Source organism: Uloborus diversus, chromosome 8, assembly GCF_026930045.1.
Source record: "Uloborus diversus isolate 005 chromosome 8, Udiv.v.3.1, whole genome shotgun sequence".
NCBI classification, from domain to species: domain Eukaryota; kingdom Metazoa; phylum Arthropoda; class Arachnida; order Araneae; family Uloboridae; genus Uloborus; species Uloborus diversus.
Genome location: NC_072738.1, coordinates 152765493 through 152791108, shown reverse-complemented (window position 1 = coordinate 152791108; position 25616 = coordinate 152765493). Strand labels below are relative to the sequence as shown.

The 25616-nt window shown below is 34.0% G+C and overlaps 1 protein-coding gene across 1 annotated transcript in view; it reads left to right on the top strand.

Annotated features, from left to right (window-relative positions):
• The window catches only part of LOC129227756 (relaxin receptor 1-like), an 84258-nt gene that overhangs the window by 28962 nt on the left and 29680 nt on the right, over positions 1–25616 (top strand). Inside the window, exons 2-4 of the mRNA XM_054862359.1 lie at positions 1229–1300; positions 14555–14626; positions 22747–22818. Of these exons, the coding sequence (XP_054718334.1) occupies positions 1281–1300; positions 14555–14626; positions 22747–22818 (164 nt within the window). The 5' untranslated portion in view covers positions 1229–1280. The remainder of the gene's footprint in view (positions 1–1228; positions 1301–14554; positions 14627–22746; positions 22819–25616) is intronic.

Sequence of the window (25616 nt, the reverse complement as noted above, 5' to 3'; positions counted from 1 at the left end):
AAATATTTTTAGCAACCAGTTTAAAGACTGAATGAGCGTGTTTATTAAGTGTATCGGCCTAAAGTTGCTTACGGCCTGTCCAGTTTGACTAAGCTCTCAATGAGAGCGAAAATGTCAATGGAGAGCGAAAACGTCAATGGATAGCTATAGCTTTGCTAAGGCAGGAAATGCGGGCCAAGAGATATGCTGGGTCTCCCTTTGCATAGCTGTGGTCGCTCTGATTTTCATGGAGCCTTCTTGGTAAATTAGGAGGTTGTAATCAGTTACACTAAACCTACTTAATTTTTTTAGAAGGTTTAGAGACGTGACTGGCTTTAACAGGGCAGACTTCGCCCGTCTTCATTAAGTTTCAAAATTAATTTTAGAAAGGTAACTGACTATAAGCGAAAAGCGTTCCTGATTTTTCCAAGATACGTTACTGGAAGAAATTGGGCACATCAGCTGCCCATTATTTTCCAGGAACGTTTCTGAATCGCTTTTACAGTGTAGTAATAAAATCTGACCGTGTGGTATATATATATATATATATATATATATATATATATATATATATATATATATATATATATATATATATATATATATATATATATATATATATATATATATATATGTATCTCAGTCCGTCAAATTGTCACTTCTAAATGGCTGTTTGTCTCATGACATCATCACTCTCACGTGGCTAGGACCACAGAGAGCCAAGGCGGGCCCCTTGTCAGTTATGTCGGAGGGCTCTTCTCACTCCCCAAAAAAAGAAAAAAAGAAAAGAAAAGGGAGAATGAAGATAAAAAGGGGAGAAAAGAAAAGGAGGAAAGAAGAAGAAAGAGCGAAAAGAAAAGAGAAAAAGAAAAAAAATTGAAACTGCTTACTAGAAAACAATTAATTCTATTTTAAGTGCCTCAACAGTAAATACCAAAAGAGTACATTTTACTTAATCTTTACATTCTCTCTCTTATTACACCCCCCCTCAGTTTTTTTTTCTTTCTTCCTTTCTTTTTTTTCTTTCTTTTTTTGCGTCAGTGTCGCCGGGTGCCCTCATGGCCCGGGCCCTTAGTTTCCGACTAGGCTGACATGGCGTCTCGTCCGGCCTGCACGTGACAGGCATGGCGTCATCACTATTTGAGGAGCTGCAATAGGCTGGCATTTTATAAATCTCACATTCTCTCCCCCCCCCCTTATGAAGTATTAACTATTTTAATCTAAATAACAATTCTCATTTTCCTTTTAGGTACTTGACATCGAACTCCTTGACGCATTTGAAAAGACGACATTTTGGAAACATGACGTACTTGCTGACACTGTATGTAGAAATTTTGTAATTTTATTGCATGCTATATTATTTCATACTCATTTCTTTTGCTGATAGACTATTTCTCTTCTTTTTTTTCTGCTAAATTTTCATCAAATTTCGTTTTTAAAAACGCTGATAACTCTCACAATTTAAACGACTCAAAAAACGATAATTGTTGTTTAAAAACTGAGCTAAATAATCTTTTCGGAAGATATATTTTCAATTATTTCAGGAATAATCTCTGCTTTCCAATTATAGCTGCAAAAAAAGTAAATCTTAACGAAATATGAGACCGGATACAGTTGATACAGGGGAAAGTTTTTACAAGAGCTTGAGTTTTCGAGTGCGTATGCGCCCAAAGCTGAGAGATTTACGAAGAAGCTTTAATGCTGTTTTCATTTTCATTGTACTTTTTCGTTTGAGAGTTATTCACTACAAATCGAATCCTTTCGGGTTAAGACCACTATACAAAGGGATCTGACTTATCCGACATGTTGGTTCCAAATCTATCGAGGGACAAAATTAGTCTTTGTACAAAAGCCTTCGTTGCAGAAAAGTGGTGCACAGATTTTGGATGTGTTTCCCGATCGATGTTTAGTTATTTTGTTCCGTAAATGAAGAAGTTTTAATTAATACAAATTTAAAACAAACAAGATGTGAAAGATTTACCTAAAGTGACACTTTACTCAACTTGTCATCAATTGTTTTACGACATAGCAACCAACGAATAATATAACGTATATCTAGATACTAGAAACAAATAACGAATAAATACCTTTGTGTTGAAAATTAAAATAATCAATTACCCAACGTCTTGAAGCACAAAACATGCAAATTATTTTAGACACGTGTTTCGGTGTTACAAGGAACACCTTTTTCAATGCAAAGCGTGCTTCTTCTGATCGGATGACTTTTCATCCAGAAGCTCACACTTCTTTGTATTGAAAAAGGTGTTCCTTGTAACACCGAAACACGTGTCTAAAATAATTTGCATGTTTTGTGCTTCAAGACGTTGGATAATTGATTATTTTACTAAAAACAGGGTTGGATCCAGAGACGTCTTGGAACCAAAATGTCGGATAGGTCGGCCTGTCCCTTTCAAGGGGTTCTATTTCGTGTCGTCTACAAATGATATCACGCTTTGAGGGAGGCAGGGGGCGGACTGGACCGCGGCCCCATCGGCCCGCAGGCTGGCTCCCTCAAGTCTCAACAGCTTTTTTTTTATTGTTATTTATTTATTTATTTATTTATTTGCTCACAAAATTGTGCAATTATTTATTTATTTATTTATTTGCTCACAAAATTGTGCAACTGCACTTTGCTTTTTTTTTTCTTTTCTTTAAACTCGTAAACCTGTGTATGATCCCCCCCCCCCCCCCGTTCTTTTAATTTATTTATTTATTTTTATTTTTGGCAACTTTTTTTTGGCACTTTTTTGCACCTTTTTTTGCCCATTTTAGAGGCCAAGGTTGGCGCCCTCTTGTGGAACCCAGTCCGCCCCTAGAGGGAGGAGAAGGTTCGTGAAATTGTAACAGTTTGTGACAAAGGTAAGAAAGGAAGTGTGACACCAAGAAGTGTGATATCGCAGGTTTTTTTTTTTTTTTTTTTTTTTGAGCAATCACGATTGCTAATTGTTTTTATTTGACCGTCCTTGATGTTTGGTTCCTTTTTCAACCCCACCGTCCTCTGCAGGCGCGACTCCTCCCGGTAGCCGCTGTTCCTGGTCGGTGGCGTCCATTTCCTACACACACGCACGCTCATACACACACGCGCCTTTGCACACATACACACACGCCAGTGTGCATACACACAAGTCTACGCACACACACAAGCCTACACATTCATAACTTTACACACGTAACCGCCCAAGAGCAGGGACAGGAACCGTTTCTAGAAACAAGCGAATGGGGTAGTAACCAATAAGTAGGGTCCTGTCGAAACTCCTGATTGCGAAAAACATAATTTGAATTCAAAATTTCAGGATTCAAATTAATTTTGAAAATTCGAAAGGTTTATTATTATTATTATTATTATTTAATAATATACGTGTGAAAAGCTGCGTGACATGCGGCAATTGGGAAGGGTAAGATGGAGTGCAGCACAGGGAGGTGTCGGATTAAAAATTGTGACCAAAGTGTGACATATTTTAAGGACAGTCTGTTACTTATTTGATTATTGTAAATGTGAATTCTGTACACTGGCGAATACTGTGCTCTTCAATAACTGATTGCTATTTAGTTTCTAAAATTGATCATTTCATATTGCTTTTATTTTCTACTCTAAATTTGCTTTTAAAATATACGCATCGAATAAATGTTTATACTTCCATTTACCAACAAGGTAAAAATTTTGCAACACGCAACATCTACGAGCTAAAACCTTCTGTTCCTAATAAGAGAATTTAGTATAATTATTTCAATTACATAAACTGCCAAACTTTTAACGGTTCAATAACAAAATGCTAATTAGTTTCTCAAAATGTGTTATGCGAACAATTTTATTTAAACTGCAACGTATATTTCTTTGCCGTAAGATCATAATAACGCTTTTGGGATTTACAATGATTTACGGCTCTTATTACTTTGATTTTCTACTTTTAATTGGCTTTCAAAATGTACGTTTTAAATGAATTGTTGTGCTTTTATTCACATAATTTCGTAAAATGCAGCATCTAAGTGCTATAGCCACCTGCTCCTCGTAAGAAGAATTCTAGTTTCCACTAATATCATCATTGTGCTTAAATGCAAAGCTGAATTTTCTCTCTAATTCCTCCGGAGGCAATAACTATTCTAGTTAGCAAAGATATTTTATGGCTTGGGAATTTGAGCATAAGTTTGCTGTTGCGTTATGGCTCAAAGACTTATCTATATAGTCAAATAAAATATGCATTCTTCTTTTGATTAAATTACTTCTGATCAATAAAGGGAGTTGATTTTATTCAATTTATTCGAGAACTTGATTAATAGAAACAAAGACGGATTTACTCTCAGTCTGTTTTTTTTTTTTTTTTTTTTTTTTTTTTTTTTACATTTTCAACTTAAGGGGTCACAGTACCTTTCAAACATTTTTTTTAAATTTAAGTAAATTTTATATTTATTTGAAACCATAACATGCATACTTATTTCTTAATCAATAATTTATTTTCAAAATTTAAAAATATTGCCTACTTTTTTTAAAAATTCAAAAAATTGAAATTTTTTTAAATTTTTGCATTAATTATTATTATTATTATTATTATTATTATTATTATTTTGCTAAACGATCACTATAATCATCTCTAAAAATCTGTGCATTCATTTGCTTATGAGTTTATAAGAAAATTTTCTGTGATTAATTATGTAAAAAATCAAAGTTTTTCTTTTTTTAAATTGGTTTTTAAAGGTTTGACATGCTCTAAACATTTGAGTAATTTATAAAATGATTATCTAATGCACAGTTTTATCAAATATGTTATCCCAATTGCAAAAAGTATTAGTTTAAAGCTGTATCTTTAATAGAAGGGATTCTAATGACATGAAAACACAAAAATACCATTATCGAGAAAAAGCAGTTCAAAGTTTTTTTTTTTTTTTCTTTTGCATAAGAACACATAGCGAGCATGGCCTAAAACCACTCATAATTTTTTAAATATTTGAACTAAAGCAATGAAACTTTTCCCCTGTGTTCAGAATAGTTTTTAGTTTTGAAATAAGCAATAAAAATATTTTTGATCATTTCATCATTTTTGAGGTACTGTAAAACCTTAATTTGGTGAATAATTAAAATCAGAAGCTTTAATCACTGAAAAAGAACTTTAACTTTCACTCAGTTGTGACGTTAAAAAGGGACGCCATTGCTTTGATGCACGGTTGCGGCGCGGTTGATGCAAATTTTTTTTACCACCACTGTAATATGACAGGAGCGAATTTCTCCCTCGTTTCTACTCCAGTCCATTTGTAAAAACAAGAACATCAACGCGTTGCGTCCTATTGCAATCGGTGATTACGAAAACACAATTTGAGAATTCAAGATGTCGAAATTCAAATGACTTAATTCCCCCCCCCCCATACGTTTTTATTAAATTTTAACATACAGTCATTCATTATATTTTTGCGCCTCGTTTTCTCTATTTTTAACTACCCTGCGCTTATTCTAATAAGAAGTTTTAGTATGTTTTCGGAAATAAGCATTGAAAATCAAATGTCAAATAGACGAGCTTGTTAACTAGCATAAGACAAACAGAGATTTGTCTGAAATGCAAATGAAACGATCACAAGTTTTTCGCAAGGATGTAAGCTTGGATGGACTAAATCTTACGGGAAGGATCCGCAAACAAAACGTTAATGAATAATTTATTGTCAGAAGTTCAACATTAAGTTCCAGTAAAATTAGACTTTGGAATGACATCTCTACACTGGTATTAACGTTTATTGTAATCAAAATAAACAGAGTGTATTCGAACTAAAGCCAAAGCAATTTTATTGATTTTACTCCTTTTCAGAAATAAATTTTTGGTAAATAATTTTTTTAATGAGTGTGTCGTAAAGACACATGATATAGAAGTACAATTTTTATATTCTAGTGTAACGACCCCAGTAATTGGCACTTTAAGAGTTTGTCTTTAAACTTACTTCTGTTTTCATAACTTAAAAAAAAAATATTCACTTGCAAATATTTTTGTTTTAAAGAATGCACATCTGTGCATCTATTTAGTTCACTATAATCAAAACTATTTGAATTGATATTATATATATATATATATATATATATATATATATATATAAAGTTACCAAAATCACCAGTAATTGGCACCTGACACCCCAGTGTATGACATCTTGTGATCCAGTAATTGGCACATGTTAATAGAGCTGAAAAATCACTTCAGTTTTCACTTTTAGATTACATACCAATTTCATCATCATAAGAAACATAATTAATGTTAATTTAAAATAGGTAATTTCATATAAATTAATGTTAAATCACACATCTTGACGTGTTGAAAAAATATTTCAGAGAACTAGAAATAAATTTCGAGTGTTGTATGGAAAAAAATATCGAGATTATTGCTGTTTCATTAGTCGGTATGCAGTTTTTATTTTACGAACTATAACTCTTTTCACATAAAAAGGAACATTAACTCGATGATTCAAAGGGACCATAAACAATACAACAGTTCTTTACAGTCGCAATATCTGACTGTGATGGCCAAATATATTTGTTTTTTATTGTTTCTTTTAAAAATTTAACAGTAGATTCTGGAGGATTCAAATCAATAATAGGACACATATTGTTGCTGCAAAAGTATCAGAAATTAAAAATTCTGACATATTGCACAACACATTAGTGTTTATAAGCACATGTGCCAATTAATGGAGACTAGCAAAACTGAAGCACCACTAAATGGCATCCATCATTATTTCAAAAATCCCAAAATGGACAAAAATATATTTTTACTCACTCAAAGTAACACCTTTCAACTAAACAAAACTTTTGACAGCGAAAATTTAAAATATACTTTAAGTCAGATTTTAATGGGTTGATGCGCATGCGTCCCTTAAGGCAGAAAAGAAGCTTTTGCAACAAAAATGGCTGATTTGAAGCAAGCCACAACTGTTTCTCTTTCCTACGCACTGCTACCATTTAGTAACATGAACTGAAGTTATAATCTTTAAAGTTATATAAATTCATGTGATACATAGCCTTGTAGTTTAAAAAGATTTAATACGAATGTTATTTCAGGACATTTTTGTTGGAAGCGCCATTCACTGGTGACCTGCCAATTACTGGGGGTGTTACCCTTTTTTTTCTTTTTTAAACATTTTGACTCATCACTTCACTCAAACGATTTCTCACACAACGCTCTTGTTCTTTCTGTGCCTAACTGCTGAATATGCACAGCAAAATTTTGTATTTTACTGAAAAAAAAAATATTATAAATTCTCGAAACAACGCTCGAAATGTGCTTCCTAATTGTTGCGAAAAACAATGGTAAATAATAGTTACTAGAAAGTTAAATTGTTAACAAAAGTTTAAAATCAAATTTCAAGGCTGAACTGAAGCAATGGTGAATTTCACTTTAAAATAGATGCCGTGAATGAAAGAAATCTCCGAAAACCTACATTATTTGAAAAGTGTTTTGCATAAATTTGGCTATATTTGCTAAACTTCTTCAGCAGCTTTCCTGGCCAATCATGATAGCACCAAGCTACTACTATAAACATATTCAACTTTTCTTGGAAGGTTCTCAATTTATTCCAGGACCATATAGAGCGGAGGCTGGTGTATACCCCCCCCCCCCCCTCTCCTGGGAATTTTCGACACATACATTTTTGTGTTTATATTGACATATACTTTAAGGTTTTAGGTGTTTGCCACGTGAAAATTACAGCATATTCCTGAAAAAACACAAAGTCATGAAAAACTACTAAAAATGATTTTAAAAAAAAAACTGTTCGAAAACGGTTCGATTTTAAAAAGGGGTGAGAGCTTGATCAAGAAAAAGAACCACAGCAGTATTTCTGTTTAGAAATACGCTGTCAAGATATGCGAATGGGAATCGTATTCGCATATCTTGACGTAGAAATATAAAGTAGCCCTAATTTCTCCGTCAAACATTGAATACGTAAATTAAAACTTTAGCGCGAAGAAAAAAAAATACGAATCATATCAACAATAACTATTTCAAAGTAAACACTAAGGATGCGGAATCGGAGTCAATCTTATTTTTGGGTAAAAGAGTCAGATTTGGGAGTCGAAGGTTTTTAATTCAAAGACTCGGAATCGATCATTTTCCCTTACAGTCCGCTACTCTGCCAATATTTGCGGTGTCGGAGACTTTAAATTTCCAAGAGTTGGAGTCGGTCATTTTCCCTCCGTAACTAAATTTTTGCCAAAGCTACAGAGTTAAAAGTCGAAGTCGGGAATACGGAGCCTGACTAGTTTTCGAGTTCAGCAGTAGGAATCGACTGCCGTAAAATTTTGGAGTCGGACTCAGGAAATTAATCAAGAACTACTTCCAGCAAAATGTGTTTGAAGTAAATCCGCCTTTTAGCAAGGGATCTACATTGATTTTTTAGTTTTGCCGTAGGCACTAATGTTAAGAGATTTGAACTGTTCAAAATTGAACGGCAAATCGTTCAAATCAAAAATATATTTTCAATACATGCTCTTCAAAAACTTTTTCCTACAAAGCTTTTTTGAAGAAAATCCCCTGCCAAAGGGTTTTTTGAACTGTTCAAAATGGAACGAAAAATTGTCGCTTCGAAAATACTTGACGCTTTTTGAACAATACGTTAATCCATTTGAAGTTGAAAACCTCGATAAGTTGTTCTGTTTATCATCTGGAAGACCTGTACCCGATTCGGTAGAAGAAAATTTGCTCAACGTAGATAATCTAGGGAAAGCTTCCTACAAAAGTTTTATACATGACAGATTTATTGTAAAGAATAAAAAATTTCATGTACCACTTAAGAGACAAAAGCTTCAAACTTTCACAAGTATTCAAGAAACGATTACTGTTACTACTGCACAAAACAGATTAGTAGAGATAAGAGCAGAAAGGAATATTTTTGTCACAAGAACGTGAAATTAACCTGGATAAGCTGATGTCATACCCATTAGGTCCAGTACCGTGGGCATTAGCCACTGCTGATGGATGTTCAACAAAAACTGAAAAGTCCAAACTACTCCACGCTTTGGAGGTCAAGGGTATAGTCGACGAATCTCCTAAGATTGAAGAATGTATATATGTGATAGACGCCATGGCTTACTTTCAGGCCCTCACTAATATTCCAGGAACCTTTGGTGAACTTGCAGAGACTGTCTTGAGCCGCTTCCCCAAGTGCAGCAGGATAGATTTTGTAACAGATACTTACCAAGATGTTTCTATTAAAAACATTGAAAGACAAAGAAGGGGTTGTGGAGATACTTTTTTAATAAGAGGACCCAAAACTAAGATTCCACGGGATTGGAAAAAATTCCTTGCTAATGGCAAAAATAAAGAGCAACTGATCAACCTACTTCATAGTGAATGGGTTCAGGACAAACATGCCCACATAATATATGGGAGAAATCTTTATTTATCACATGGTGATAAGTTCACTTGGTTTACTAGCGAAGATGGGTTAACCATCAAATATAGTACACAAGAAGACCTATGCTCTTCACAAGAGGAAGCGGATACCAAAATAATACTACACTGTATCCAAGCTTCACAGTCTTGTCAAGACAACTCACCCATCAGAGTTAGATCCCCGGATACAGATGTTTTTATGTTGTTGGTAAGATATGCCAGCAACATTGTAAACATAGTTTTCTTTGATACAGGAACAGGTAACAAACGAAGGGTTATTAATGTCACCGCCATTTCTCATAACTTAGGTGCAGAAATGAGCCACGCTATGCTGAATGTGCATGCCCTGTCCGGTTGCGACACCACTAGTTCCTTTGTTCGTCACGGAAAGTTGTCTGTAAAATCGAAATTGGAAAAGTTTTCGAAGTTTGTACCTATTCTTACATCAGTAGGAGCATCACCGACAATTACAGACACGTTACTGACAGGGTTGGAGGAATTTGTTTGTTGTTTGTACAGCAGTAAGGAATATACAAATATAAACAAACTGCGGTTTGATTTATTCTCACAAAAGTTTTCTCCGAGAACTGCATTTCCTCTGTCCAACAATCAAGGTGTGGATTTAAGTCTACTGCCTCCATGCAAAACTTCATTAGAAAGTCACATAAAACGTGTCAACTACCAATGTTACATATGGAATAACGCACATGTAGCTAAACCCTCCATCCCAACTCCAGTGGGACATGGATGGAAGTTGGAGAATGGTGAACTGAAGTTTGACTGGATTAAAGGAGATCCGTTGCCACCCGAACTGCTTGACGTTCCAGAGAGCTTTGAACCAAACGAATTTGAAGATGAAGCTGAAGCAGAAGTACTAAACTTAGACAACATAATATATGAGGATGAAGAAAATAACAGTTAATTACAAATCATACTATAATGTTATAATTATGCTGCTAGTAGATTAAGGTATGTTTTTTTTTTTTTTCATTTAAGAGTCATTTATGAGTCATTCTGAATAAATTTACAAAAATATGGAAATTATTGCATCTTTTTATAGATTAAAATAATTAAATGAACAAAAAATTAAACTTTTTTGACTTTCGTTTTTTTTTTTTTTTCTTTTTTTTCTTCAATTTTCTTTATTTTCCAGAATATGCTGTAATTTAAAAAGGGCAAACAATTGAATTCTTAATCTGGTAGGTAATACCAACAAAAAAAAAGTATAAGTCATAAATTCCCACGGGGGGGGGAGGGTTTCATATTGGTGGCTCATGGTCTAATACTGTTTTTGATTAGTAAGGTTTCTGAATTCTTCGGAAAGATTCCAAGTCAATTCAGCAAGTGTACAGACTTTTAACGGGACACTTTCTTGCTTCTTGCTATATTTGTTACTGCAAGAAATTACACGCATTAGATTCCCTTTATTTTCCAGACACATTTCTTTTTTTTTTTCTTTTTTTTTTCCTAGACACGTTTTTGTTCTTTTGTTTTTTTCTTTCTTTTTCTTTTTTTTAAACAGTGTAAGCGAATGTTTATTTGTTAGTTACATTTTACACACAAGAGCACTTTATGGTTTGGGAACTTGGTTACTCAGTCACTTACGCTTTAACTATTAAGCACACTCACACACAAACACACGCAGAGATTAGAAACAAAATTAATTTGACTTATACGACTACGCGGTCATAGTGTTCGAAATTTCAAAGCACTTAAAACGGCTTAAATCTAAATATATAAAGGTGACGGTGTTTCTTTCTTTGGTTGTTTGTTTCTTTCTTTGTACCCGATGGCTAGAAGACCCCATAGCAATTGCAGCTCTGAAACTTGGCACAAAATTCGAACGTACCACGGCGGTGTGCACCTTGAAACCATAGATCTTTAAAAGGGATAGATAGGCCTTTCTCCTACAACGCAGCGTATTTCGCCCGGAGAAAGTGGGGTCATCATGATTCTGCCGAGAATCACGTGATCAAGGGACATCGTGTCTCCCTCTTCTCGGGCAGCAGTGATCTAACAATGCGAAGCGTCGTTAAAAGTCTAGGATTATCTGAAGATTTTCATTATACTTATAGGAGAAATCTCTATATGTGTGAATCTGAGATTTTCTAGCGAAAGAGGGTTTGATGAATGCGATGCTGGTGCCAATTTTATTAAAAAATAAAGACATAGTGGACTTTCTGAGTAACAGAAATCTTTCTTTCTGCTAAAGGCAAAAAAAGTCCCCTGCAGAGACGAAATTAAGAATACTTTAAGCAATTTATTGTAGATGCCGAACATTATATTAAATCACTAAAAACAAGCGATGGAAAATTAGTTACAGTATGTCCTCGAAAAACTGGATTTTTAAGTTTCCTAATTTCTATGAAAAGTGTGCTGGGAACATATGAAAAGTATGTAGGTGCCCGAATTCCAGTTCTAAACTGCATAATGACTTATAAGCTTACTCAGGATCACCTTGAAACTTTTTTCAGTGCAATCAGGTTGTGAGGGGGGATTCAACAATAATCGTCGGACAATTTCGAAGTGCGAAAAAAAGATTATTCATTCATACGGAAATTTAAGGAGTTCAGTTCTTTAAATTGCGCTGATTTTAACAACCTTCAAATGCTAAGATTAAATTTGAAGCATAGCAAAAATGATTTGAAAGAAAGCCTTTTTTTCCGATTCCTTTGACGACGATTTCGAAAATTCAGAAATCATCTCAGTTAACATGACGCAGTATATTAGTGATGTTTCTGACTACGCTGGATTTTTTGTCCGGCAAGTGCACTCTCTTGTGAACTGCGACGACTGCAACGCAGTCTTAACTACAATAAACTAAAAAATAGGCATAATAAAATTTAAGAATTTTGAGACACATTCAAGTATGATAACTTATTGCAAGATTGCAACCATTGAAATATGTACATTTGTGAAGAACAAATGAGCGAGAATGTGAAAAAGTTTTGGGAGTAAAACACAAAAATATAATGTTACTCAGGAAGCCACAAGAGTTATGAGAAAAATTTCTAATTCCGTTTTTCTAAGTTTAAATAAGCATATGTTGGAAACAGAAGCAGCAGATTTTCTCGTTAGCAAGTTTATAAAATTAGTCGTTACTAAATATTGAAGCGTTGGAATGTATCGCGCAGTCAATTCAAACAATGAAAATAATTCACAAAGACCAACAAGTAGGAAAGTGACAAAATTAATATTGTTGAGGGACAATAATCCCTAGTTTTCTTCACCCTCGAGTTTAAATTGTCAAAATTGTCATATCCTGTAGGACGAAAAAAAAAAAAAAAAGAAAAATTGGGGAGGGGGCGGAAGTCAAATGACCATTCATGTAGTTTATAATTGCAAATGAATTTATTTTCTGAGTACTTAAAAAAAAATAACACTGAAGTTGCTTAAAAATCAGGATCAAACCAAAGTTATTTGTTTGGCTAATAGAGTGTTGGTGCGAAACGCATGCGAATCTTAGAATATTATTTAATTGAGTTAATTGACATTCGATACTATTTACATTTGTATTTCTAATTGGTTTATGGTTTTAGATAGGGTTTTATGTTAAATTGTTGCATTGGCTTCAAAAGTTGTGGAAAAAAGCACGCATTGAAACCATTTATCTGTATTTGAAAAATTTGATTGAAATAAAAGGAAATTTATAAGATTTTTGTTCAAGATTTTTGAAGACGTCTATTTCTACTCAGTATTTAAAGCACTTGAAAAAAAGTTTAAATAGCTTGTGCGCCTACTTCAAAAGTTATGATTGGGAAAATATCTAATGGACCATTCCATGAAAAAGCTGTCATTTTGTCCCACATTTCATTAAAATGTAATAACTTAAAAAGTAACAAAGGACATTTTTTGCAAAAGTACAACAAATACATTTGCGATTTCTTAATGAAAACAAAATTGTTACATTTTTTAATTATTACTTTTAGTGAAAAATATGAGGTGTTACGTGAGGGACAGAGTGTTCCCCTTTTCTTTAATAATGGGTTAAATGCTTTAATTTAACCCATGCTTAAAGGGGAGTTTAACCCATGCTTAAAGCATTTAACCCATGGGTTAAATGCTTAAATTTCCCTTAATTGTGCAAATGATCGCGGCGCAAAGTGATTCTCTTCGATAGTGGAAACAGTTTCTTGTGAGAGGTGTCCCTTGATCACGTGATGTCCAACGAGGGATGTTGACGCGCGCTCTGAGGAGAAAAGTGGGGAGAAGGCACATCTATTCTATTTTAAGATCTATGCTTGAAACCCAAATTCCGAATTTCTAATTAGTTTTTTCTTAATTAAATGTTTTAAGTGATTATTAGCCCTTTTTTGTGTTTACTTCGTCACCGACCCCCAACCAATTGCGTCAAGAAAATATTTTTCCGTACTTTAGTGTAGGGAATTTAATTTCAAATATGATGACCGAAGAAATTTTAAAAATTGACCAATTTTTGAATTTTTATGAATTTTTGAAAAAACTTAAATTTTGCTTTTTTTCCCCGGGTTTTTTCCCGAGTTTTTTAAATCCATTCCGCCAAAAGTATGAGAGATATCTTGTTGAAAATTTAGTATACAGTAGTCAAAATATTTCTCTCTCTTCAAAAGAAAAATTCAAAAATACGCGATAGTTTTTTTTTTCTAACAGCGAAAAATAATAGTCATAAAAAATTGCAAGAAATTTTGTTTTAGTCGGTTAAAACCGTTCTACTTTGATTTCGTTTAAGACTGGATAATACTTGCATATACAGTGAAACCCCGATTTTACGTCCCCCAAACCTACATTTTCCCACATACGACATTTCCCATCGAGTCGTATCATCAGTTTTGCTGCTACGTATGTCTCGCATTTTACGTTTTAACATATTTTACGTTTTTAACCCAGTCCCTTGAGAAACGTAAAATCGGGGTTTCATTGTGTTTCACCTTTAGAGCAGGGATTAAAATGAAGGGAGCAAGTCCAATCATTGGCTTAGCAAAAGCTGAGCCAAAGACTCCAAGTCACGTGACTCAACAACGACGAATAGTTGACACGTTTTACGTCAAACAAGCGAAAGAAACCAGATTTCTTCCAATGATTTGCTTTAAAATATGTCACGTGACTTGGCGTCTTGGTTTCATGAATGAAAGTCTTCACTCCCTCCCCATTTTATCTCTTCTCAATGGTCTCATCACAATCTTCTATTTCAATTAGATAAAAGCATTGAAAATACCCTTTCCTTTTCTTTTCAGAGATCTGCAAGACAACGGTATTTACACAATTGAAGTCGATGCTTTTGATATGCTAAAAAGATTGGATTCCCTGTAAGTATCGAAGAAATTTAAGTAAATTTTATCGAAAAGTTAAATTTAAGGTCATTATGGTGATTTTTCTTTCTGGCCTTTAAAATGCATTTGGAACTTTATTTTTAGCATTATTGTTTGATATTCGAGGTATTTAATACTTGTGAAAGTAACATTTATATTTATTAGGAGGACTACCAACTAAGCTAATTGATTTTCTGGGTTTTTTACATAATTTAAACCCGGACTTTTCCAGATTTTCTAGCCAATTTTGCTTACCTTTTGCAGACATTATTTGCGTCATTATTTTTTTAATTAATTCACTTGGAAATTATTGAAATGGCTACTTTTAAATATTTTAGTTGTATTAAAACAGAAGTTTTAACAAGAAATTGGATTTTGAAGAAAAGTCATTAATCGACATTTTCAAGTTTCACATTTTGCACATACAAAAGCTTACAAAGAACAAATTTCAGAATATTGCAATTTTAATAACGTTTAACTTGATGCACAAGAATGTTGTTATAATTATGCTGTGGCCGATTGTATCTTCGACATTTTCATAAATTAAATAAAAACACAGAAAAACTTTCATAACTAGCATTGGTTTTTTAAAACTATTATTAGTTTTCATTTTTTTAAATACTTTTAAATACTTTAAAGTGAAATCGCTCGAATTTAACAACTTCTGATGATTCAAATTTGTTCTGATAATTTTATGAAAAATTCCTAAGAGGAATCGGTACCCCATATATAAATAATGTTAAATTGAAACATTTTATGTATTTTTTTATCAAAACGTTTTAATGATTGAAACTTACAATTTTCTCAGCATTTTCAAGATATATCCAGGAGTCAACTGAAGTGAAATTTTAAGGCATTTCTGTTTATTTCATTATTCATCAAATTTCAACTCATAGTCACTTTTAAAATAAAGAAAAAGACCGTTTTTGACCGTAAAAACAGCCTCTCTCTCTATTTAGGAAAAACTGTCAGTCAGAAATCAAAAATTTTACTTAAGGATAATTACGAGTCTAAAAATAAGATGAGATAAAAATTTCAAAGAAATATGTGAAGTAGGGTTTTTGAAAAAGGAACATGAGTTTTTAAATTAACGTTTTGAGAAAATCGCGTTTTGGAGTAATATTTTACGTACATTTCAAGATCTTAGGGTACAAACTCTCCAGATATCAATTTTTGGTTTCCAAGATTCCAAGATAATTTCAAACAGGATACTGACTTCAAGCGGAACACGTTCCTGTTTTTTGCAAGATATGTTACTAGCGCAAATGGGCGCATTAGCAGCCCATCCCCCCCCCTCCCCCAGGGACGTTTCTGAACTGTTTTTACAATGAACAAAAATTTCACTGTAAAAACGATTCAGAAACGTTCCTGCAGAAAAATATGCAGCAAATGTGCCCAATTTCAGCCAGTAACGTGTCCAAACACCAGGAACGTTTTCCGCTAAAATTCAGTACCATTCCTGAAATTATCTAGAAATCTTCCCGTTTAAAGCCAGCCGTGTCTCTGGAACTTAACAGAAATCTTTGGTAGGAATAGCATAACAGTTTGGCACCTTTCTGATTTATCAAGACACTATAGTATCGCTCTCATGGTCAAAGCAAAGCCAGAACTAAAGTATGTCCCAAAATTAACGCAAGATTTGAATTTGCCGCCACTTTTGCAATAAATGGTTGGCAACCCTGAAAAAAGAACAATTTGACAGCTGAGAGTTTAGGGTAATCAAAAATGGAGCGTTATACGATACAATAACGCGCTTTCATTATTGAACAATTGTTTCAAAAATAATGAAAGTTGAGGCTGGTCAAGCAGTTACTGTTATTGGCACTTGGTATCGCAACACGGTAATGCACGGGTGGTTGTGGGCTTGTTGACATAGACCTTTGAATTCAAATAACCCCATAAGAAGAAATTTAAAAATATTAAATCACATGATCTAGGGTGCCAATTCTGATCACCGAAATGAGAGAGTACGCAACTAGGAAATGCCTGATGCAGTAATTGAAATGTTTCACTCTCTCTAGCTGTATGGTACAATAACACCCCATTTTTACTAACCCTAAACTGTCAAATTGTTCTTTTTTCATGGCTGCCAACAATTTATGGAAAAAATGGTGGCAAATTCAAATCTTGCGTTAATTTTGGAACACCCTTTATAAGTAAGTATCAAGCATCTCACTTGATTGCCAAGCTACGTATTCCAAAGACTTATTCGCTCCCTTCGGGAGCACAGCTACGATCACCAAAAGACTTATTCTCTCCATTTAGGAGCTTGATCAGTCTGGACGAGCCACGTGCGGAAGCGGATACACTTTGTAAACACTCTCTGTTAATGCATGAAATACACCGCCAGCTCAGTCATTTCCAACCGAGGACTGCAGTGTCCTGCTTATTAGTACTCAGCAGCCCGGCACAGGAAAGTGACTGAGCTGAAGATGGAAAACCTCTTAAGAAAGCTAAGAGTGCCAAACAAACTGGTAGCTAATATAGAATTAGCACAGACCAGACGAGTGACCGAAGCAGTGGTTCTAATTTTTTTTTTTTTTTTTTCAACCGAGAGAAGTTGGAATTCTTGCAACTTGTAGCAATTCGGGAAACGTTTTGACAATGATACTTGATAATTCCAGGAATTGGATGAAAACCACTAAAATCCCGAAACTTTCCAGGGAAATATACTCAGTAACATTTTGGAATTTTTTAACAGTGTTCGGTTAGTGGACAATGTTCGTGCTCCCCTTCTGGGCAATGTAATTTAGTATTTGTAGCGCCATTACACTCAGCAAAGAAGCTAAAGAGGAACCCAAATCCAGTCTTACTTCAACTTTGAAAATGCTTGACTTACGCTTCTGTCATTCTAACCGCCCATATATGGAAAAAAAACTACTAAGAAATAGTTCCAGAGAGACGCTTAGAAATTCTTTCGTCGAGACAAAAAACTAATATTACTTCAACTTCATCCATGTTGATAGCTTTTTTTCGTGTCTTTAAAACGATTGTATGAATATTTCCAGCTATTCTGTTTCGGTAGTATATGAAACAGATTTTTCTCTTGCAGTGTTACTAGATTCATGAAAAAATGTTTCCCTGTGACGAAAAATCTTTCACGTAAAGTATGTGTGAAGAATTTATTGTGCAGCAATGCTGACAATTGCATAATACTCTCTTTCAAAGCATTGCAACATTATAATTCAATAAGTGCTGCTTTTACGTTTCGAAATCAGCCACCTATAAATATTTTCTTTTTCGGAATCATTGCTACACGTAAAATCTCTTCTCCTTTACACCGTAAAAAAATTCCGAAACGTTACTGGTTATTTCCGTGGAACCTTTCGGGATTCCAGAGGTTTTCACCTATTTCCCCGTAAAATCAAGTATCTTCGCAAAAAAGTTTCCTGAATTGCCAAAAGAGGCACGGATGCAGACTTCTCACTGGCGTGAAAGATATTTTTTCCTACCAGTTTAAAGATTGACTGAGTGTGTTTATTAAGTGTATAGGTTTTGAATTGATTACGGCCCGTCCAGATTGACTAAGTTCCCAATGGGGACAAATATGTCACTCGATAGCTGTGCAGGCCTGCGAGGCAAGGAATATGCGTGCAACTTTGGCCATGGTCGCTCCAACGCTTCGTTAGTAAATCAAGGAAGAGCTAATCAAATAATTTAATTTTTAGAAGGTTCACGACTGTCTTTAACAACGAAGATTTCCAATATTTCAGAAAGGTTACTGAATTTAAGCGGAAAACGTTCCTGGTTTTTGCAAGATATGTTACTGGTTGAAATTGGGCACATCAGCTGCCTAATATTCTCCACGAACGGTTCTGAATCGTTTTTACAGTGTAGCGAGGCCTTACTTTGTGAAATTAAAAGTGTACTAGAAAGTCGCCCGTCAAGGTATGACGGGAGAAAATTGCTTCTACATTTGAACGAAGTCATTGCCTGTTTGATGATCTTTTGATAGTTGAAATTGTAACTCTAACTCCAGTGGATTAACCCTAAACTCTAGTAGGTAGCGCTCAATGTTGACCATTTTTCCGTTTCTTCATTGCCCTAAAATGACCAGTAAAATAGTTAAGTTGATGGATCGAGTTCAGCCTTGTCACAATAAAGCCTTTCCCTGTATGTTAAACATTACCAAAACACATTATCAAAATTATCAACACACGCAGTTTTGAAACACGCGCGTTATTCGATCATCGGCTATTATTAGCGATTGTAATACCGGTGCATTTTGAGCGATTTTGAAATTTCGAAATACCGGTATTTGCTGAAGTAAAATACCGGTATTTTCGATACTAGCTGAAAATAATCAATATTTTTAGTTAAAGAGTTTTCAATTTAACTTGTAAAATGTACAGTGCTGGCCAAATTAGTAGACTAAAGAGTTTTTTTTTTTTTTTTTTTTTGTATACTATTTGTACTAAAATGCTATTTATATTACTGTTAAAGTACAGTACATATTGTACACTGATTATTACGTTATTTTAGCATAATTTAAGGTTTTCAGGTGGCAGCACTGTCTGCTTTGTTTATGTTTTTTGTTTATCTACTTACCAGGAACATAACTTCAATCAGCTTAAACAGTTCACTAGTTCTTTTTATTAGTGTGTCTGTTATATTATAACAGACACACTAATAAAAAGTACTAGTGAAAAGAACAAATTTAGTTTTAGGTAATTAGTGAGTATACAGTAAAACCTCGTTGAGTCGTCACTCAAGGGACCAAATTTTTTGACCACTGATGCGGAGTGACTACTTATGTGGAGTGGGAAATTAAGGAAGAAAAAAAAAGCCTTACAAATATTATTCATGAAAGGCAGTAGATGTCTATAAATTAGTGGAAATATTAAAAGGGGGGGAAAAATACTAATGACAGTCACTTTGTTTTATTTTCTCTTACTTACATATTACTAAATAACAACAACTTTTTTTAATGTAGTTACGGTACATTAATACAATCTTTCAATGTTGACTCATGAAGTTGTTGCTTACGGAAAAGAATGATCTCTTCTAACATACATCAAGCTTTAAATTCTGTGTTTGTAGTTCCTTGAACGGATGTTAAATACTGGCTAACTTTCTCCAAGTATTACATTTTGTATGTCTTGCCTGAGTTTGATTCATACTCTTGGCACTCGGCAGAGTCACAGCCAGAAGTATGCTTTGAACGACCAGAACGGAGGATCGAGATTTCAAGGAAAAATGACTATCAAACAAGTCCGACACTATTTTCTAAGATCCGATAAGGAAAAGGAATTTTAGAAAACAACTTTTGAGTGACTAGTTAACCGGGTAAAATGAAATTTGGTGACCAGTAAAGGAGGATCATTTTACATTACTGTGAATGAGACCTTTTCGGGACCAAAAAAAAAACGACCACTTAAACGGAGTGACCACTTAACCGGTCGACTACTTATTGAGGTTTCACTGTATATAATAGTGAGTATAAACAATTTTTTTTCCTCCTTCTTTGAAAAGTGTTAAGAAATGGTGTAAACCTTGCGAAAAGTATGCCAAAAAGACTTAAAATGCTCATCAAGAACAAGGGAATGCATACTAAATATTAGATAATTATTTCACTGTTTGTTAATGTGTCTATAGTTATGTAATCAATAAAGAATTTGCTTTTAAAACAGTCTTAGTCTAATAATTTGGCCAGCACTGTATGTTCTTTTATTTTAAATGTACATTTCTTTTTCCATGATAAAGAACCAAAATCAATTTACTGATGTAAAACTTTGACTTCAAAAGCACAAACTAATAGAATATAATTAAATAAAAGTAGCAAGAAGGTTGCATCATGATATTTTCATTACTAGATGGTGAGATAAATCGCACTTTCGTGCTCCAATGTGCACCAAGTTTTTTTTCTTTTCCAATTCCCTGATCACTCATTTCCCCTTTCGTGAAAGGTATTTTCGAGAGTAATTTAGAATTAATTTGTCTCTTAAACAATTTGTTCCAACCATCAATTACAGTAATACTTTATTTATTTATTGTACTGAATTTGACAAAAACGTTTTTCTTGTTAGAATGACAAACAGTAATTTGTTGTCACCGGTATTGGTAATAAGGTAAGATGAGATTTAGAAATTGTATTGTGTTTTTAAAATTACTATAGAAGTAAGGTACAAACAACTGAAACATATGGTCACATATTTGCATAATTATTATTAAAGAATTTGGTAGAGAATATGAAAACGATAAAAATAAACTAACATGATCAAATTTAGTGAAACTCATCCTAAATTTCATATCAAATTACTGACAAAGGCAAACACAAGCCCATCCTGATCAAGAGAAAATCGTTGAAGATGATGTTAATATTGGAAAAGTTTCGTCCCTCGAAGAGGAATTACTACAAGTGATGAATTCAAAAAAAGAAGAAGAAGAGGATTAAAATATTAATACATACAATTCAAAATAAATAACACACACACAAAAAAAAAAAAGAATTTATCCGAAAATAATACGCAAGAAACTAAATTATTTGAAGATGAAAGACTAAGAAGAAGGATTATTTGAAGATGAAGGAGGCAATTAGAGGAGGTGTATCGCTCAGTTAACAGTACCAGCGAGCTGCGTGAATTCAGAAAGAGTATTTTCAACTGCAGAAAAGTCGTGCACTAAAATAATCACCAGAATTAGAGATAATTCAATAGATGCATTAGGTTTCTTACTCTTGTTGATTTTTAATTATGACATTTGTTCCTTTATCTGAAATTTGTTCACAACACTTTTATAAATAATACAATTTTTGCACAAAATTATGAAGTGTGGCAGCGAAACAATATGTTTGCGATTATTTTCTTAGAAATTTCTAATACCGGTATTAATACCGGTATTCCGGTATCAGGTTTTAAAAATACAGGATACCGGTATTGCATTTTTGGTCCGGTATTGCAATCCCTAAGCATAATCTACAAATTTATTTATTTACTGATATTTACGCAGTTGCAAATAATTCGAGCAGCAATGTATTCATAAAATTGTACATTGATTTTTACCTATATTTTAGCCAAAGAAACATGTAATCAGAATCAAATAATATGCAGTATAGCGTCAAAAATTCGAACTAACTGAGACCATAGGTATTTTGGATTTTCAAATTGTTCGGATTTTCGGAAATAACCAAGAAAATACCTTTTAGGAAAATAGTATGCCGTTCAATAAAATAGAGTGGTTATACAATATGTATGTATAGGTACACGACATACGAGTACATAACGCTATACAGTCAGACCTCGATATAGGGTCACCCGCTTATGAGGTCACTTTTTTAAAGTCCCGGCTCACTGAATAGGAATTCTGTCATGTATTATCGGATAAATGGTCAGGTCATAATACATGAATCGCTTATAAGGTCACTTTTGTCATATTTCTTTGAATGATTTCAGTGCCTAACAGATTCACTTCCAAGAATTCACCGCGATATATGATCCTAAAAAAGTGACAAGTCGTTTTTCCTATTAACGTCGCAGGTAGTGCACAGAATGTAGTAGCAAGTGAGCATTACGATAGTGATACTAAAATATGACGCAGTAATGCGGGCACTCAGCGTGTACATATTGCGCTCTTTTAAAAATCATGAGAAGCTGAAGAAATTTTCAGAAAATAATTAGAAACCATTTTGTTTAAATTAAAGAAAAAACACATTAGTCCTGTATTAATGACAATTTTAAGTAAGCTAAGTTGCACATCAGTTGTTTGCTTGGGGATATTTGAATGCAACTTTCCTCTAAATGAAAAGTTTAAAAAAATAATTTCAAAATTTCTTATTGATTCCGAAAATTTAAATTGGATCAAATCAATTTAACTATAATAACCTAATTAACTGATAGTTTTGAATGTATTAAATTTTGAAGTGATTTAATGAATTAAATGTTTATTTATCAATGAATATATATGAATCGGTTATGAGGTCAACCCGCTTATAAGGTCAGTTTCGTGAAGTCCCGAGGGGTGAACTTATATCGAGGTCCGACTGTAATATGTAATTTCATTTTTAAACAAAAATTTACCCTTGTTGTTTACTGAACAAAAAGGAACCTTTTTGAAAGGAGCATGGAAGTGCGTTTGGATTTTTGACACTTTACTGTAACTTTTAAAATGCTTCATTTTAGGAACCTGAAGAATAATCCTTTACGACACATGCAAGCAGCCTGTTTCAATCCTTTGATATCGCTTCGCTACATGTAAGTATTCATTTCTTTATCCATTCGTTGGTGAAAAAGTCAGCGGAGTTTCAAAAGGTTTTAAATTATTCGAACATTCATAATATTACGAAAACGCTTCTTATATTAAATCGGAATAAAGCTAAAATGAATGCCTGAGTAAAAGCTAAATAGGTATGTTGAAAAGTTTTTTTAAATATTCTTCCTATTAGAAATCTGACTAATCGCTTTGCTTGTAGATACTGATCAGTGTTTCGCTTTTTAACCCTTTTGTTACAATAGACAATAGAGGATTTAATTGCTGGGGAAATAAATGCACAATGAATTGAGTTTTACAGGATCTGTTCTTCTGAGCTTTTTATTATTTTTATACTTTATCGAATTTCTAAAAAACAATTGAAAGGAAATATCTCATGCTCCCCTCCCCCCCCCCCCCAAGGGTTGTTTTTGTTAAAACATTCATATTCTATATATTTCTAAGAAATAAATAAATATATGGGAAATTATACCTGTTTATTTATTTGGTATTTACCTACTGCCAGACATTTTCACAAAAGTGTTTAACTTGTAAGCTTGTAAGTTGATTTTTCGTTGTTATCTATGCCATTCGGGAACCCGAATTCGAGTAGTAATGCTACTCGATTTTAAGGCAGAGACGTACGGCTTCCGTTTCAACGACCGCCCATTTCTAGGTAGAAGTCCGATTTGGCTCAGACAACACGATAGATGGCAGCAACATCTGTGGTCAGTTCGATAATTTAGAACCAGATCAGAAGCTGAATAACTTCTGGCCTAGCACCCCCAGAGGTATCGTTTCACTTGGAGGACTTTGTGATCACGAGCATATTTAACGTCCCCCAGTCACTCTTAATGAAAACGGTGGATCTTCGTCGGATCGAACCAGGGACCCTCCGGTCACAAGGTCACACGTGGACCGAAAAATGGCTGAATTGGGGTAAATGACGTATTAATGCGCGTGCAACTTCGCGGATCTTTTTTTTTTTTTTTTCGAGCAATCATGATTGCTTATTGTTCTCACTTGACAGTTTTGAATTCCTATGATTTTATTTTTCCCCGTCTCCCTCTGCAGTGCCACCGTCGGCCGGTTGCCTCACGATGCTTCTCCTCTAGAGAAAACCGTCTCCAGGTTGCGTCACTTACTTGCCTACCTTTACACATACACCTACACACACAAACACATACACACACGCATACGTACAGACACCTACACATACACACACACAAACACATACACACACATACACATACACACACAAACATATACATACACCTACACATACGCACAACTACTTACATATACACATACCCCCCCACACACACAAACACACATACACATAACTACCCACACACACACACATAAGCACTCATGTCTACACACATACACCTAACCTCCACACACAACATACCCCCCCCCCCTCCCCCCACACACACGCCTATATACACACACACTCGTGATCGCGAAAAAAATAATTTGAATTCAAGATGTCAAAGTTCTTTTTTTTTCCCCCCCATCCTGCCAGAATGTTATCATGTTTTCTGGTACTCTGCTGCGAGAATTTTGCCTATTTCAAAATTCTCGCAGCCTAAGAACAATGTTGACAGTCAACACGTCGTTACGAAAATCAACGTCGTTGAATTTACTCACAGCTGCAAAAAAAAAAAGAAAAAAAAGGCAGATACTTGTTTCGCGACAACAAGGAACCCCTCTTTCAATACAAAAAGAAATCGGCTTCTGATTGTAAAACTTCCGTTGCGTGTCTTTTCACCAATAAACAAGTTGGGTATTTTTCAACATAGCAGAGTTGCAGCTTCGTCTTTAAAAATCAGACAGTTATCCAACAGTAACATATTTATTAAATGTCTAACTAAAACCAAGTACAGCTTAAATGAAGACCAGCATACCGGGAATTCAGAATCACACTTATCACAGAAATGCATCTTCTAATATGAGGAAACTCATTAGCATACAGGCACAGTAATATTCTTCTTCTTGAAGACTTTATACATTTAATGTCATAATTAAAATTTTCCAACAAAACTTACATCTTTTTCCACTGCGAAAGAAGTTCCTTGTATGCAACTTTTGCAACTTTGTGCATGTTTAAAGTAGTCGGTTTTATTTTCACTACGTTTTTACAATTAAAAATTAAATTCATTTCCTTCGTACTCAATCGGGATGGTTAATAATTTTGAACACCGTCCAGATATTAGTTTGGTCATGTTGTCATACTAATTAGGTAAGCCACTGACATTCAATACGGGTTTTAAGTTAGTGATAGAATTAACCCTTTCCGGCTCGGTGGTCACAAAAAAGGACACCAAATTCAAAAATTTCTTTAAAAAAAATCTTTCTTCTTTAAAACCTCAAAAATCGCTGCATAAGTACGTTCTATTTCTCTTTAAAGCTCATGGATGGCAGGACTATTAAATATGAATCTTTTTGTTGGCTTAATTTCCTGTTCAAAAAATCTCAATTTTCAAGCTCAAATACAATAATTTTTTCGAGATTTTAAAATTCGCACCCTAAACTAAACTAGTAAACCATTTTCCCCCAGCAACCTTGAGGAATTCAGTTATTATTTTGCAAAAGATTCGAGTTCATTTTTGAATGCACTTGGAAAGAAACCAAATGCACTTGTTAACTAATGAACTTAAATTGAATTGAACTTGTTAACTAACCTTTGTGCTGAAAAACCTTTGTGCTTGTAAACGTGATACATTTCTTACTCTTATTTTTTTCATTTTTTGCTTTTTATTTCATTTTGTGATCAACTAATTCCAATTTGTTTATCCTTCAC